The 17,852-nt window shown below is 31.8% G+C and overlaps 2 protein-coding genes across 2 annotated transcripts; one reads left to right on the forward strand and one right to left on the reverse strand.

Moving 5' to 3' along the window:
- Positions 1-5,791: 5,791 nt before the first annotated feature.
- Positions 5,792-6,925, forward strand: LOC146933412 (putative 3-hydroxyisobutyrate dehydrogenase-like 3, mitochondrial). Its single transcript, XM_085705197.1, has one exon. The coding sequence runs from the start codon at positions 5,900-5,902 to the stop codon at positions 6,821-6,823; it is 924 nt and encodes a 307-aa protein (XP_085561323.1). The 5' UTR covers positions 5,792-5,899; the 3' UTR covers positions 6,824-6,925.
- Positions 6,926-12,077: 5,152 nt separating this feature from the next.
- On the reverse strand, positions 12,078-14,384 carry LOC146933413 (glutelin type-A 3-like). The gene is made up of 3 exons (XM_085705201.1): positions 14,000-14,384; positions 13,195-13,921; positions 12,078-12,458 (listed from the first exon to the last, which is right to left on the reverse strand). Exons 1-3 carry the CDS (start codon positions 14,193-14,195, stop codon positions 12,305-12,307), a joined length of 1,077 nt encoding a protein of 358 aa, XP_085561327.1. The 5' UTR covers positions 14,196-14,384; the 3' UTR covers positions 12,078-12,304.
- Between the last annotated feature and the right edge of the window lie 3,468 nt (positions 14,385-17,852).

Consider the following 17,852-nt stretch of genomic DNA (forward strand, 5'->3'; position numbering starts at 1 on the left):
TTCCATCAATTACATGTCTATCAAAAATATAATTGATTTAGCTAACTTTCTTTCTTCTTTTTTTTTTTTTTAAAGGGATTTAACTAACTTTCTTATATATTTTTCATTTTAAAGGGATTTAACTAACTTTCTTATATATATTTTTTTGAAGAAGCTAAATTAGCCCACGCCCACCTAAATTGACACCAGAGGGAATCGAACCTGAGACCTTTAGGAGGAGCGCACTCCCAAGTCTCAAGTCAATACCACTAGGCCAACCCAAGTGGGTTCAACTTTCTTATATATTAAAGAACTTTCTTATATATTTGTAACCGCAAATTTTTTTGAGGCATATATGAGGACAATAGTATATGACCAATTATATATATATATATATATATATATATATATATATATATATATATATATATATATGGGTTATGTTACAAGCCACCCTTTGGTGGTGTCTTTTATCAAGTCACACCTTAAGGTGTGATTTTCACTTTTTAGTTATAACTTTGATAAAAGACACCTTCCTAAAAGTAAGTTGGTGTCTTTTCGCAAATGCTCATAGAGTAACTTGATAAAAGACACCTTCATAAAAGGTGTCTTCTATCATAACCCTATATATATATATATATATATATATATATATATATATATATATATATATATATATATATATATATATATATATATATATATATATATCAATCCCATTGATTAGTTTGAAAAGCAAAATCATATATTTTTTTGGAATCATATATTCCCTTTCCTTTCTCTTCAAGTATTCTAGTTGAAATTATATATATGATTTTCTCTTCAATATATCAATGCCATTAATTTTTTAGAGGGGATCAATAACATCGGTTATTTTAATATATATTTTTGGAATCATATATTTCCTTTCCTTTCTCTTCAATTATTCTAGTTTTTATTTTTTTTTGAAAGATCTTCAATTATTCTAGTTGAAATTGTTATTAAAATTTTGTATGACATGTGTAGTTGTTTTCTGGAAAATTGTATCCACTTTGAAAACGCACAAAATCTGGGTTCCTTGGCCAAGCATGTCACGTGGTATATGCGAACATGTCACGTGTTGTATTTCTGGCATTTGCCATCGATCCAAGTTTCTCAAAAATCATGAAATATCAAGGTAATGAATTTTAATTTTGTCAGTGTTTCATTAAAGAAGTTATGATATTAGTTTAAAAATAACGATAGATGTGTGCTCATGTGCCTTTAATCTAGCTAAACTTAGCACTTAACAGTTTAACGATGGTATTAGAAAGACGAGAGGGAGAAAGCGTCTTTTATTTCTTATAGTGCGCATAAAGCAGGTGCCCTAGGGAGGGGTGGGTACCCTCATGCATGTCGGTTTGAATCTCTTAGATTAGTAAATACTCCCTCCGTTTCAAAATGAGTGTCGTTTTAGGTGTTTACACACATATTTAGAAATGCAATGATTAAAAGAAAGAGAATGATTATTTTACCAAATTATCCTTATTAACTATTGGTTAGTTTTAAAAGTAATACTTTGGGAGTAGTGTGCAGAGTATTAATTGGAGGGTACAATTGAAAAAAAAAGTTATTATTGCATTGGAAACTGAAAGTGACATTCATTTTGAAACAAATTTTTTTGGTTAAAGCGACATTCATTTTGAAACGGAGGGAGTAGTTGTTAATATCAAATACGATAGTTAAAAGTTGATCAAGATCAGTCCCACATGTTTTGAGGCCTACAACAACTTTTATTGTAAGATCTTTTAAAATAAATAAAAATGACATAAAATTTTATGAAAATAAAATAAAAAATCTTAATTATCTTTAGATCTAGGATTGAACCTATGACATATGGGGCATTCCCGTTTATTGACTTAACTAAAGAAGCATAAATAAATAACTATATTCTCATATATAATATTTTTAACCAAATTAATTAATTAAACTTTTTTTAAGTCTTTTTCTAACCTAAAATTTTGAGGCATGTAACCCTAGCTTGGGTTGTCCGTGAAGTTGACTGATAGTTGAAATTGGAAAAGCTAATGGGTTGAATTTGTAATGCTTAGTGTAAATCAGCCGTTGAACTTGTTGTAAAATACAAAATGACATGAAAATATATATATTTTTTTAATTAATATTTTATTATTTTCAATTAATATGATAAAAGTAAAATATATCCAGAAAAATGATACCTCATAGGGTCTTAATTACAAGCAACATTTGACTTTTTAGATTCATTATATAAAATGATACCACATAAATTATTTATTTAATGAACATAAAAAGTAAAAATTTGCTAATGATTGAGACCTAAGGGAGTAATCTTTAAGTTATAAGCTGAAAAGCAAATTGGATTAACATATCAAAAAATGGTATAAGTTGATAAAAAAAATATTATATAAACTCTTTAGAAAAATTATTACTCCAAACATAAAAATTATTACTCCAAACATATCTATTTTTGTCATATAAACTTATAAGTTATTCGCTCTAAACTCGAAAATTGGTCTTGGCTAATAGAGTTTAAGAAAAAACTCCAAATAGCCTTTTTTTTTTTAATATAAGAAAAATAGCCTTATTTTATTGAATACTAAAAAATGAACATTTAATAAGTAGTGAGTAATTAACAAGGATGCAAAGTTGAACTATCAAAGGAAACTTCATTAACAATAATAATTTATAAACAACGAGGATGGAGTGCATGGACAGAGATTCTTGTCCGAAGAGAGAGGTTGGAGGTGGAGCCCGTTACCAAACAATTGTTACAAATAATGCAGTATTTTATAATAGATTTTGTTAGAACCCCAAACTACAAGGCACATTGGAACCAAGATTTATCAGAAAAATAAAGTGGCTAACCATGTTTGAATGGCATTTTGACAACTTATATTGTCTGTATTAATTAGTTTATTGCTTGCTGATTCAGAAAGTTAGTTATCATGCAGATATAATACAATAACCGCACATATAGTATCGTATTCTTCCAAAATAGACAACTTTGTTCGGTGTGCAAAGTTAACAAAAATCTTTAGTTAATCATGAATTAATAATTTCATAACACTTCCACGGTATACAACTTTGATGGAATGGAAAGTAAGCAAGACTTTTAGTTAGTTTAATAATTGATGATATTGAATTGATACGATTAAAAAAGGTTGGTAAGAATAAGTGCAATTAAGATGCTTTATATAATAATCTTAACTAATTTTATGATTGTTTATGGAATTTTTGAAGTGTTATATTATCTACTACCGCTGACTGCTTATTAGTGACATGAGTTACCTTTTTATTCTTTTGAAAACAAATATATACAATGGAGATGTCACCATGCAATTGCACTTTAGCCTGGGTGCAGAGAAACCAACTTAGGATTGGCACTCAAAATAAATAAATTAAAGTTTCAGTTGAGTGGTTTTCCTTTTCACACATATTCTGTTTATGTCATTGGATGTTATGAAAAACAAATCATAAATTAAAACTCGTTTTAAAAATCCAGGTTCTTTTAGTTGGGTTAATATCACTCGTTGGTAAGGACAATGCATAATATATGTAAGGTCCGGGTTTAAATCCCAGCCACCACTAAAAAAATAACACTCCATACAGATGCTTACAAATTTAGGCGAATCAACTCATTTGAACCAATAGTGTTGAAGGATTGATTATTTGAGGATTCAACCGCAATTTTACAGCTCCAACGATAGAAAGCTGTTAAATTATGACCCAAACTCTTATTGATTTGGTGTTTGATTGAATTTTTAAAATAAACTGGTTTGTAGTTGTGAATTCGATTCTTTGTTCAATACCAACAAGGACAAAATGGAGCAAAGAACAATGTGAACCAACAATCAAAGCAACAATATTTAATCAAAAACAAATCTAGCAACTTATGTGTATAGCAAATCCACAATCAATTTAAATAATAAAGATAAAGAGAATAGAAGAACAAACACCCCAAAAATATTTTCAAGAAATGATTACGAACCAATAGTTTGACTTGATGGGGAAGCAGGGGATGGAATATCGTGTCGGATCAAGTATAAGAGATCATATATTTGGGGGGGATAAGCAAACAAAAAAGTTATGGTAACAAGAAAAACACTTTGTACTTTTTATTATATGGTGTGTTTGGGACAAAGGCAAATCAACTTCACGTCACGTTTGGAAGTTTTTCACTATGAAAAATTAGAAGCTACAAATTGTAGCTTTCCACCCTTCTCACCCATAAAATTCTACTTGTTGTTGTAATCGTGAAGGAGAGTTTCATTTCCCTCCCTTCTCACTTAGATCAGATTACAAAATTTGAAATATTGTAGGGTGTTGGATGATATATTAAACTTGTTTTTACACTATTTGGATTATATGATATGATTTGAAATGTTGTATGACGTGCAAGAAACTCGAAGGGTGGGAAAAGAAAAACTCATCTTGAAAACGGTTGAAAGGCCCATCAACTTCTTTTACTTTTGCAAAGGTATGTGGGCCCATAATTTCTGTCTCCATATAGCAAGTTCTCTTTGCACCCCAACATGGTTTTTCTAAGCCCCTAAAAAATCTAAAAAAATCCCCTTGTCCAGATCTTAAAATCCAAATTAATAGTAATCTCAACCATAGAGACACTAGAAGGATGGACATTATTGAGTAATTGTAATCCATCGATCAACTCATATGGACATGTTTAGTTTACCCAGATGAAGCTCAAAATGTTCAGTTACATTATAAATGTTCAGTTATTTATTAATGTAGCTCAAAATCCAAAAACAATCGTACCTAACGACACTCTACTAGAGTAGTTAGGAAACCTACAACTGAGGAACAAAGTTCCTCCTTCAGTAGTAATCAGTTATAGCAAAGAAAATCACAGTTGAGAAAACTCGATTGTCCTTAGCTAATTTCAGCTTTCATCAATAATAACCTTTTCAAATGTTTGAGTCATTCTTAACATTATATTTAGGCTTAAATGTATTTTTCGTCCTTCATCTTTTACTAAAAACTTGTTTCGGTCCTTTCTCCTTTTTATAAACCGTTTTAGTCCTTTATCTTTTTTTTTAAAAAAATCGCTTCAGTCTTTTATCTTTTTAAAAGAGTATTTTAGTCCTTTTAACATACCAAAATAAGGACTAAACCATCACTCTTTAAAAAAAACAAATGTCTAAAACGATTTAAAAAGAAGACAAAGAATCAAAACGGTTTACAAAAAATATATAAGATCAAAACGATTTTTTTAAATTAAAGGATAAAAAATATATTTAAACCTTATAGACTAACCCAAGACATCAAAACTTAGCTAAATAAAGCAAGACATCAAAACTTACTCAAATAAATGTGGGCTACATAATATCCAAATGTATACAAGTCTTTCATTAGTAATTTAGCCATAATATCCCAATATATACAAGTCTTTCTTTAGTATATCTTAGAAATCGTGGTTGGGACTAACACAACCCCATAAAACTGGCTTGTGAGGTGAGGATTGCCCCCACTTATAAACACATTGTCAGGACATCACCTATCCGATGTGGGACTCTTAACACACCCCCTCACGACCAGCACTATTGGGCTTGGTTCGTGGACATAAATGGTGGGTGGCCCGATAACGGAAACTTGATAGCAGGTGGCCCAATGGATCTTCACCACGATAAATTGATGGACTCACACTTGAGGGGAGAGATTGTTGTGTGCAAGTGTGAGTTATATGTCCCACATCAGATAGAAAAGTGGAGGTTGAGCACTTTACAAGTGAGAGAGACGACACACTCTTACCCATCACGGAGGACAATTAGTCGGTCATTAAATTGAGTATAAAGTTTTCAAAACTAAAAAAATTATTCCTTCAAAAAACAAAAAAAAGTTATAATCGTACAATTATGAATTTGTCAAACTGTCCCCGTGTAAGATTCCAACTCCCCGTCACGGCAGCATGGAAAGCAAATACCCAAACCCAATCACCGCATCCACGACCCGAATCGGATGGATCGGAATCGGAGTGATGGGCGGCGCAATGGCCTCACGCGTCATCTCCGCCGGTTACACTCTCACCTTCTACGCTCGCAACCCATCTCACCCAAATTCCCTCTCTCTTCAATACCTCGGCGCCAAACTCGCAAATTCACCTTCCCATCTCGCTAACTCCTCCGACGTCGTTTTCACCATGCTCGGTCACCCCTCCGACGTTAAATCAATCTACCTCGACAAAAACGGCATCGTTTCATCTCTAGACCCCAACACTGTCACTGTAGACACCACAAGCTCACATCCAGATCTCGCTAAAGAAATCTCCGCCGTAGCACGAGTTAAATCCGCTTGGTCAATCGATGCTCCGGTATCCGGTGGGGATATCGGAGCAAGAGACGGAAAACTAGCAATCTTCGCCGCCGGTGAAGCCTCTGTAGTTGAATGGCTAAAACCGTTGTTTGAAATAATGGGAAAAGCAACATACATGGGGGCTAGTGGATGTGGACAGAGTTGCAAGATAGCGAATCAGATAACTATGGGAGCGAATTTGATCGGACTTAGTGAAGGATTAGTGTTTGCAAAACGAAGTGGGCTTGACTTGGAGCAATTTTTGGATGCAATTAAGAATGGTGCAGCGGGGACGAAGGCATTGGAGTTATTTGGGAAGAGGATGATAAATAAGGATTTCAGGCCTGGGGGTTATGCTGAGTATCAAGTTAAGGATTTAGGAATGGGTGTTAATTTTGTTGAAGGTGGTGATGATGAGGTTGTTGTTTTGCCTGGTGCTTCTTTGGTTAAGCAGATTTTTACTGGTATGGTTGCTAATGGGGATGGGAAGCTTGGTGGTCAAGGTGTTATTTCTGTTATTGATAGGATTAATGGAAGTTAAATTTGTAAGCATAACTTATGTTAAAATAATTCAAATTTACTTTATGAAGTGATGATAATAAATAGTTATGTGAATGTGAAAATAAATTGATTTTTCTAGGTAGTTTTGATTGGCCTTATAAGGCTGTGTTGTTGTTATGTTTTCTAGAAGTTCTTTTGATACAAACTATAAAGCATATGTTTGGTTGCACGCGGTGGGTTTCAACGTTTGCGCCAAAATCACAGCAAATTCCCACGTCAATGCAGAAGTTTGAAATCCTAGCTTAAGAAATTTGAAGGGGAAAATGAAAGGTTTTATAATTGATGTGGTTTTGAAACTCCGATCCAAACACACAATCTTGATCATGGTATGGGACTTAAGATCACGAGTATTTTTTTGAAATTATACTCAAGTAAAACAAAATAGGATTGGTAGAAATTATATCAATATCTGTTCAATTTCACATTGTGCTTCTGTTTTTCTTTTTTTGGAACAAACATTGTTGCTCTTTTACTGCGTATTTGTTGCTCTCTTCAAAGGGTACACTTAGCATAGGACAAAAGGGTTCTATTTGGCCATCATAGTCTTGTTAACAAACATTGGATTAAACTCATAATATTATGATAGCTTATTCACGTTAGATTCCACACATTTTCTCTTTATCTCTCTTCATCCCCTCCTAATCTTTCTCCTTTTTCGTCATCATCTTTTATGATGAATAGTTGTCATGCATCTCCTAAGTATCAAACCATGATCACATTACTCTTTAATTTACTAGACGATGATGAGATTACCTTGAACTATGGTCGAAACTGGTGGGGGCTAGCTAAATATATACGTAACCGGTGTCAAAGGTCTAGGCAATCTTCGTAACTAGATGTGTCGAAGCTTTGTAACTTTGCTACAATTGAGATTTTACCAATGAGATTATTGTTGACAAATCCATTACACTTAAACAATAAATTTGAGCTAAGCCGGCCATTAAAAAAAAAAAAAAGCTAAGCTGGAAGGAATTTTACCACACAAATGATTCTTATACAAATCAAGAAACTCGAATGTTTTCAAATTCCCAGTCCCATACATTATTTTCCTACTCAAATTGTTCCTTGAAAGATTCAAAGACACCAATCCGAATTGGAACCCTATTTCTTTAGGTAGGTATTTCTCCCGTTAAATTGTTCTGATGTGTTTTTTTCTTTTTGTTAGAGAATAAGTTTAAGTGAGTTGGGTTATGGGGTTCACTATAACCAGGGCAGACCTCAAGGCTGCACTTACAAAGGAACTTGCATATTCACTAAAGAGGTTATCACATCAACAACGTGAGTTGAACTCACGACTTTGCGAGTGAGTCAACTACTTACATATTGAGTCAACATTCATTGACAAATTATGTTGTTAGACTAATCACCGGAATGCACTTGTCTTTTCTGAGTATATTTCGTTTTTCTAATCATTATTTTCAGTTTTTCACGTTTGCTATAGTGTAAGCTTTGCCATAATGTTACAACAGAGTTTGAATTTGATGGATTTGAATAGGATCTTTAAGTGTATAGATTATTTTTTGGTTTGTTTCTTACGCAACTATTAATTATTATGGGACTAATAGAGTATTTGAAAATCTTGTTATGAGAAAACAGAGAAAATGAAGTTGGATTTAACACCGAAAACAGCAGAAACATTTTTTGAGGGAGATGGTGGTAGTTACTACGTTTGGTCGAGTTCTCAAATACCAATGTTGGTTGTGCTTAAGCCTCAAGGCTTCGCTCTTCCTCATTATGCAGATTCTCTAAAGTTGCTTATGTCATTCAACTTCAAGGTCAGTCACTCACATTTCTATTGTTTCCTAGTACCATTTCTTCTTCCTAAAATTTATGTTCATTTAATTTCTGTTAATCTTTTTCTTCTATTTCTTCATTCGGTACTAAGTTATTAATTTCAGGACCTGTATAAGGATAAGACTACCAAAGTCCGAGTTTGAAGTCCACCAACAAAAATATATCATTATTAGTTTTTATAAACAAAAATGCCACACATGAATATGAAGTCAAAAAGACCCCATATTTTTAAATTGGGTAATGTTATATTGCACTAGTTAAGAGTCAAATATAGTATGTATTGTATTGAAAATTGTGTTGTCAATTCCTTAAAAATCAATAAAGTGTCTTTTTAATTTAAAACTTTCTCTTTATGGTTTCCTTAACTAATGCCCCAGGGGCACTGGTTAACATGACCCTTTTAAATTTTATTTAGACATCACCGACTATTGAAAATTATTGTGCCGATTATGATTAACTGGACCATTTTTCCAATTGTCTCGAACATGTGTAGGTCCTGATGGTGTAGTTGGAAGTGTCTAAATAATGATCTGATCTCGAATCAAGTCAATAATGATGAGCTTGTAAGAAAGGCATTGAAGGCATGAGAACATTTGCTTGTTTTTGTCCCTCACTCGACATCTATGAATTGTTTACTTCTCCATCCCAATTCCCAAGTAATCCACTTTTTTTTTTTTTTTTTAAATATGTTCCAAATAAATGACATTTCTTATTTTCAAGACATTATTAATTATTTGTTTTTTTCCTCAAAAAATTAGTTATTTGTTTTTTAATTTCATCATCTAATCAATTTTATTTTCATCACTTCAATCAAAGTTAATTTTTTTTTTTGAAGGATCAATCAAAGTTAATATATTCCACTATATATGATAGTGTTGATTACACAAATCCATAATAAAAGATAATCCCTCCGGTCTCAATTATAAACAACTTTTTATTTCTTAAATTTATTGAATAACTAATGCATTTGATCTATATTACAAACTAAATATATTAATTATTCAATAAATTTTAAAATTATTATTTTTTTCTTTATAATTGAGATTGGATGGAGTAATTTAGTAAATTAAGTAACACATTATTTTATTTATTTATACACTTTTATTAATTTATGTGACACTTTGTGTTTTTTTGAAGTTTTACCCAAAAGAACGAGGAAAAAGAAAGTTGTCCCAAAAGATAGCTTTTTGTTGTTCAAATATCATTACTTGGTTGTATAATAGAGACCCAAAACTTGGTTGCCCCACACCACGCAGCTATTGTTGTACCTTGTTAATGTTGTTTTCCGTCATTCAGCCATGCACGCATTGAAGGTCCAGGCATAGTAGCTATCCCATCCTTATGAAATTATTTTGATGTGAAATGATATGTTATTGTTGGAACATGTGTGGAAATTGAGTTAAAAAGACTAAACATAAATTCTCATGTTGGGTAGAACTAGTGTTGTGTGAATTGAAAAAAGTGGAAGTCCCACATCGGATGGAACACACACATTAGTAGTGTTTATATAGTGGGGGTGTACCTCTAATTAATGGGGGTACATAAGCACTAGGAAAAATATATTTTATTATTTGGAAATGATAAATTAAATAATTAATTTAATTAATATTAATTAATTTAATCATTATTAGAAAGTGCTTTCTTAGTCCCCAAGTTTTGCTAAAATATTTTGGTACATAATATAATATATTTTATCATTATTAGAAAGTGCTTTCTTAGTCCCCAAGTTTTGCTAAAATATTTTGGTACATAATATAATATATTTTTGTACTAAATTTAATATATTGTAGTACTCAATTAAGAGTGTTCTTAAGACCATAGTCCCTTTTCGGTTTAATGTCCCTTCGGAATTAAGAATGGTCTTAAGTTCATAGTCCCTTCGGTAATATATGTCCCTTCGGAATAAAGAGTACTTTTAAGATCATAGTCCCTATTTAGAATAATAATGTCCCGTCGGAATCAAGAATGATCTTAACGGTATATAAATATTATAACAATATTTTTCTATTTGAGGAGAGAAATGGTGGTAACACCATATTTGAGTGGTCATAGTACCATATTGATACTTTGGAGAAATTAAGAATGATCTTAACGGTATATAAATATTATAACAATATTTTTCTATTTGAGGAGAGAAATGGTGGTAACACCATATTTGAGTGGTCATAGTACCATATTGATACTTTGGAGAAATTAAGGTTAGAATGATGGAAACACCATATTTGAGTGGTCTTAGCACCATAACAGAATGGTAATAATACCATATTAAAGTGGTTTCAGTATTAAAAAGTGGTCTTTGTACCATATTTGAAGGTGTAATTCTCGAACGATTTTCTACTGTACAGTAGTTAACCGCACAGTTGTAGCTGGGCTTGTTTTATCCTGGAGGCGGCGTGGTTGATAGTCTACCTTGTACAATTTTGGATAGTGCCACGAAAAGTCTTAAAGAGAGCGACCTGATCGTGACTCAACCTAGTAACAACTTCGGTAGATAATAGAATTTGGAAATCCAAATACAACAGTTTGAAAATCCAAAAACAACAGTTATTCGATTTTTATATGTATTTTGTTTAGGGGTAATAGTCACTTTGGTCCCTGAATGTGTTGCAAGTAGTCACAATAGTCCTTCAATGTATCGAAATTTCAAAATAGTCTTTGATTGTCCACTTTGTTAGTCAAAATAGTCTCTAAAGCTTAAATAACCCCTTAATACTCACAATATATAAAGACTAAAATGACAATAAGTAAATACGTATAAAGACTAATATGAAAATAATGACAATAAGTAAATACGTATAAAGACTAATATGAAAATAAGTAAGTCTATTGAAGGACTAATATGACAATATTAACGAAATATTTTAATAACAAAGATTATTTTGACTAACAAAGTGCACAATCAGGGACTATTTTGCTATTTCTATACATTGAGGGATTATTGTGACTACTTGTCACTCATTCAAGGACCAAAGTGACTATTTCTCCTATGGTTGCCCCACACTACACAGCTGTTGTTGTACCTCGTTAATGTTGTTTTCCTTCATTCAGCCATGCACTCATTGAAGGTCCAGGTATCGTAGCTATCCCACTCTCATGTGTGTGTTCATTCCATTCCAAACATCATGATGCAGAAGCAATTTGTCTTGGCTAGTAAATTGGGAATATTTGCAGATCCAAACAAAAAAGATGGGACCTAGCTTTTAGGAGAATTTGACTTGTCAATGCATGCTGCACTGGCATGGCAATTGCTGGAACACCCTCCAAGACTTTGGGTTTAAGTGATTAGAAGAGTTAAGTTGGATCAATCAATAGTTTTGCTAAGGTTCATATCTCTTCTACAACATTAATTCATGTTAGACACAACATTCACAGCACTAAGATCATGTTTCTTATAGAAACAAAAATACATCTAAGCCTCTCAAAGTTGGATGTTGTCCATGTAGTTTCACAATTCACATCAATTAATATTTATAAATATCATAGAACATCTTTTTTTCGACATCACTACATACAAAATCATGGCATAACTACAACATCATGACATACAAACTCTACCCACCATTAGGGAGGGTTTATTATTAATTCAAAACAAACAAGCAAACACCTTATTATTACATAACAAATTCCACACATAAGAAATTTATTCAAATATATAAAGAAGCCCAAACTAAATGGTAGGGAGAATGAGATTTGTGGTTTTTGTGCTATTAGATATGAAAAGGTTTTGAAACTCGGAATCCACGTTGAAAGACACTTGTTGCACCGTAGGTGATAAGGCTCCCCAAACTGATGTCTTGCCGGCTAACTCTTCAAACAATGGCCTGTAATAAATATACCAAATCAAAAATAATTTTAGATTGATACGACAATCAACTTAATCAACTTGATTACGAATCAATGAGCTTAAGTTAAATTAAAAATTGAATTTCTTATATGAATAAATTCAAGGGTTAAATATGTTTTTGGTCCCTATAAAATTGTGACCTTCTAAGTTTAGTCCTTACTTAATTTTAATAGCTTTTTTAATCCCTACAAAAAAAAATCTTATAATTTTAGTCTATGCTAAAACAAATTTTGTTTAATTATCCTTAAACTCTTCAATTTTTTAACGATTCTTTTTATATAAGATTAGAACACTATCAAAAGTTTATTTACTAAAATCTAGAATTTTTTAACATGAAATAAATTAAATATGAATTTTTTAAAACGATAAAAGTTTAAGATATAAGTAACAAAAATATGGACATAAAAATCAAATAACGTTCTTAACACGCCTGTAAAAAATTGTTGAAAAACTCAAGAGTTTAAGCATAAATTAAACAAATTTGAATTGAGTAAGGACTAATATTGAGTGCAAAAATTTTTTGTAGGGATTACAAAAGCTATTAAAATTAAGTGAGGACTAAACTTAAAAGGTCGCAATTTTATAGGGATCACAAACATATCTAACCCTAAATTCAATTTGAACTACCTATGGTTTATCTCGTTTGGATTCAATTATGTGTGATTTTGAATTCTTAAATAAATTAAATGTTAATGTTTAAAACTCCAACTTACTTGGTAGTTGTCACAATAGAATAACTCTCCATTCCTTCTTCACCAGCAACTTTAGCAACCACAAAAAATTGTGGCACAACAATCAAATGACCAGCCTTAACTCGAGCATCCAAGACACGTTTTCCATTCAATCCCGCAATTTCAATTTTTCCACTTCCTCTAGCAATGTAAATTAACTGAATCGCAGGGGTAATTAGGTTTGAAGGGGCCTTAATAGCATTAGGTTCAAGTTTATTCCTAATCACACTTAACCCAACATCCTTAATAAAAGGAAAATCTTTATCCGTTAAGATTGTGACTAATCCCGCATTTTTTGCCTTAATTTCTGGGTCTTTAGCATCAATGTCATAAACAAGGTCTTTAGTTAGGTCCATTTGTGGCTTAGGCATAGGTTGGCCTTTTTCTAACTTGATTATTGTAACCCCAGTTTGGCTTTGTGTTAGCTTGGTCACCTCATCTTTATTAAAATTGTACACTTTGCTTATTAATTCACTAGAAAAACTTCCTAAAAGTCCTAGAACACCACCTAGGATAAAATATGTGAATTCCCCTGGAACAAGAGCATTTGAAGTTTCCCCAAGATATATAATTTTAAAGTCTGAGTCACCATCATTGAACCACCATGAAACAGCTCCAATGGGTACAGGTACAACGTCTCCTTGCTTAAGCTTCAAAACTACTTCTTTCCCAGTGTTGGGTAGTATCATTCCAACTACACCATTAGTCCCTGCATGCAATATTTGAGGACATTTGAATAAATAAATAACAAATTATAACAAACTTAATAGCATAAGATTTCTCTAACCTTCTAGGACGTAACCAACTTTGGAACAATCTCCATAATGAGGAAGAGCTAAGCCTCCTGGGTGAAGAACAAGGTGGCCAGCACCAACATTGGTCTTGGCCAAAACTGGAACTTGAGAACTTAACCAAATGTAGTAACAACCACCATCTCCTTCAAACAATGTTTGTGCTGCCTTAGGTGTTAGGTCCAACTCCATTGATTTTTTCTCCCCTTTTCTCAAGAAAAAAGATTTTCAAAATTTATAAATATCAGTGTTCCTTGGTTCAAAAAATAAAGTGTGAATGCGCAAGCTCAGTTCATGAGTTCAAGACCCAGGGAGGTGTATACATATATATATATATGAAGTAGTATACTGTTCCAAGTTGTTTGATTGCTTATGATTGGCCGGGAAAATACTCCCTTTGGTCCTATTTATAAGAAAAAATTGACTTTTTAGATTCATTGTATAATTAATGTATCTTGTCTAGAATATAGACCAGATACATCATTTATTCAATGAATCAAAAAAGTTAAGGCTAAAATGCACTTTTGGCCCCGAAGTTTCCAAAAGTTGCGATTGTTGCCCCCTATTTTGAAAATCGCACTTTATGCCCCCCAAGTTTCAGCCCCTTTGCAAAACCATGACCCCCTTAATTTTGACTCGGTCAAAGCTGACATGTCACGTTTTTTTTTTTGCCATATAGACAACCTATGTGGATTTTTGAAAAAAAAATATTAAAACCCTCACACCCTCACGTGACCGTGATTTAGTCTATCTTTTCCTTTTCCTTTTTTTTGGTATAAATCTATCTTTTCCTTTTGGATTTTTGCAAAAAAAAAAAATTAAAACTCTCAAGTGGATTTTTGCAAAAAAAAAAAATTCCTCAATCTTTTCCTTTTGGAATCATATATATTTTGCAATCTAAATTTTTGAAAGACAACACAAATAAGTGATTTAATCTATAAGTACTTACAACTATTAAGACGACATAAAATATAGTAATAAAGTTGTTTGCATAGAAATGCTTGCAAAATAAGTGATTGCGGCATAAGTTTTTTACAACCACATTTAGATAGCACAAAATAAATGTTTGCAGCTATTTAACAACCAGGTTAAGACAAAATAAAAGAAGTGCTTGCAGTATAAGTATTTTGCAACCAGATTAACACAAAATAAGGAGTCTTAAGCAACATACGTGCTTTGAAAAGAGAGTGGGATTTGGAGTTTGGACTTAACCCTAATTCCCAATTGGATTTTGGTTTGTACGGTTTTTAATCTGAAATGAAGGGCCACGTGAGAAATCTCACCTTTTATGGTTTTTATTTTAATTTTAATTGTAATAATAAGTGTTGGCAAAATTTTAATTTTAATAATATCCAGCATGGCCAACAAAAAAAAAATGTGACATGTCAGCTTTGACCGAGTCAAAATCAAGGGGGGTCAAGGTTTTGCAAAGGGGCTGAAACTTGGGGTGCATAAAGTGTTATTTTCAAAATAGGGGCAAAAATCGCAACCTTTAGAAACTTGGGGGGCCAAAAATGCATTTTAGCCAAAAGTTAAATGTTTCTTATAAATAAGCCTGGAGGGAGTAAGAGAGATGTAAAAATAGCGGATAAGTTATAACTAATAAGTTAATTAAAGAGTTTTTTTTTGTGGTGGCCGGGGTTCGAACCCCGAATCTTGCATATATTATGCGTTGTCCATACTAACTGAGCTAAACTCACGAGGACAAGTTAATTAAAGAGTTTGATAAAATTAGCGGTTTAATTAGATTATGAATATAAAATAACATGATATCCTTAAATCATAATAAAATGTATATCAAATAATACTAAAGTTTTTTTTTTAGCAAAAGCAAGATTAATTTATATCAAATAATACTAAAGATTAATACTAAAGTATTTAGAAATTAGTGATTTAATTTATTAATTTGATGTATATTAATTTAGTTCGCTAGAATTGTATACTTATCTGTTTATACTTAGTGAAAAAACACTCAATCATCAACTATACTTAGTGAAAAAACACTCAATCATCAACTTTTTGTTGATAGGCCTAAAGTTAGGGCGTTAGTGGCATTACTCTTGGATCGACCTTTGAAATAAGCTATAAATTTTTAATAAAATAGAAATATCAAACAAGTCTTTTTTTTGTCATGTGAGCTTATAATTATCAATTAAGAGCCCCTATCAAATACCTTTTTGAAGAAATAAATTATTTTTAAAATAATCACTTTTAAGAGTATTGTAAGAAAAATGGGTTATGTTGCATGAAATTAGGAATGTTAATTAAATGTTTCAATTATTTTTTTTTCTTAAAAAAAAAGAGTATTGTATCTATTTTACAATTTTTTAAAAAAATTCATAATATAAAAACAACTTTAAATTAGTTGTTAGAAGTAGCTTTTCAAAAAATAGATTCTTTTAGATGAGAGAAAATAAGTGTCAAAGATTCAGTTAATTTTGTAACAAAAAAGAAATCATTTTATATAACTGTATCGAAATAATCTACATTTCTTTTTAAACAAACGCAAAATAGATCTTGATTTTTTTTTAAAATCTCTAAATTATTCACTGATAAAATCACTTTTATTTTAATTTGTAACAAACAAACCATACTTATTGATTTTACGCAATAGACACACGATATTCTTTAGTAAAAAAAACAGATATATGCTAGAATTTAAGCCAAATTTTTATTTAACTTATGTAATTTGGAAAGCTCATGGTAATAATTGTAGATTTGTTTTTCTTGTTGTAAAGAGAAATGTTATGAACACTCTCTTTCTAGTCGTCTCTCTAACACTCATTTTTTTATTGGGTGAAACTCATGTGCATCACCACTTTATGTGAGATCCATTTCAAATGTGTGGTATCCACGTGAATTTCATCCAATAAGAGAGTAAGTGTTATAGACATTGTTAAAAAGAGAGTGTTCGTACAACTTTTCGTTTTACAAAATGATTCAAAGATTCTTGTAGATATGATTTGAGATGAGACATCACAACATGATTAGTGGGGCTGCTCCTCTTGCTTTGATGTGTCGCATTCATCGTATGTTATTCTTGAGTTGGCATGTTTAAATTAGACATTAAACATACTTTATAGAAGGAAAATCATAGTGTTGGTTGGCTTCTTTTTTTTTTAGAGAGTGTTGGTTAGCTTGTTAATTTTATCATTTCGACATATTCAAGAAACATTCATGTTATGAAAACTTTTCCTAACGAGATTCGGAATTGTTTTATAATATTAAATAGGCTTACATACTTAGAAATGTTAAATTAACGTTTTAGTTTGGTCGTTTTTTTCCTTTGGACGTTAGTCCTCTAACTCTTTTGTTAAAGAAGAAAAAGAAAACTCTTTTCCTCAATGCAAACGTACAGGGCAATAATTCAATCCAGTGAGTGGCGTACCCGCACAACATAGGGTCGGTCACTGTAGCTTCTGAAAAGAAATTTACAGTAAAGGACATATTACCTATACCTAGTTGATCCAACTAAATTGTCCTTATAACGATAAAATATATCCCCCCTATAAAAAAAACAAAAAACAGGAAAAAAGCAAAGTATGGTCATTTAACTTATGTATTAATTTTAGGGTTAAATATATTTATTTATTTTTTTGGCTTTCGCACCGGTTTCCGACCCATCAATAATTTTAGGATTAAATATATTTATTTATTTTTTGGCTTTCGCACCGGTTTCCGACTCATCAAAGGTGGGCGACTAATCTGGCTCATGCGTGGAGGCATGTGCACTGGCCAAGCGTTGTTCCCCCTGGGAATCGAACCCGGTATTGCCCGTGTACGTCCTTGGAAGGAGCTCCTTGCCGCTGGAGTCCAAGCAACTTGGTTGGGTTAAATATATTTTTATTC

The sequence above is a fragment of the Medicago sativa genome, chromosome 4, assembly GCF_051527215.1.
Source record: "Medicago sativa cultivar Bolivia chromosome 4, Bolivia_mono, whole genome shotgun sequence".
In the NCBI taxonomy this organism is placed as follows: domain Eukaryota; kingdom Viridiplantae; phylum Streptophyta; class Magnoliopsida; order Fabales; family Fabaceae; genus Medicago; species Medicago sativa.

Excerpts from the sequence above, each read along its gene's own strand:
- LOC146933413 (XM_085705201.1), bottom strand. The coding sequence starts at position 14,195 with ATGGAGTTGGACCTAACACCTAAGGCAGCACAAACATTGTTTGAAGGA. Across the intron at positions 13,922-13,999 it reads AGTTGGTTACGTCCTAGAAG|GGACTAATGGTGTAGTTGGA; the intron begins GTTAGAGAAATC and ends TATTGCATGCAG. Across the intron at positions 12,459-13,194 it reads TCTATTGTGACAACTACCAA|GCCATTGTTTGAAGAGTTAG; the intron begins GTAAGTTGGAGT and ends TATTTATTACAG.
- LOC146933412 (XM_085705197.1), top strand. The coding sequence starts at position 5,900 with ATGGAAAGCAAATACCCAAACCCAATCACCGCATCCACGACCCGAATC.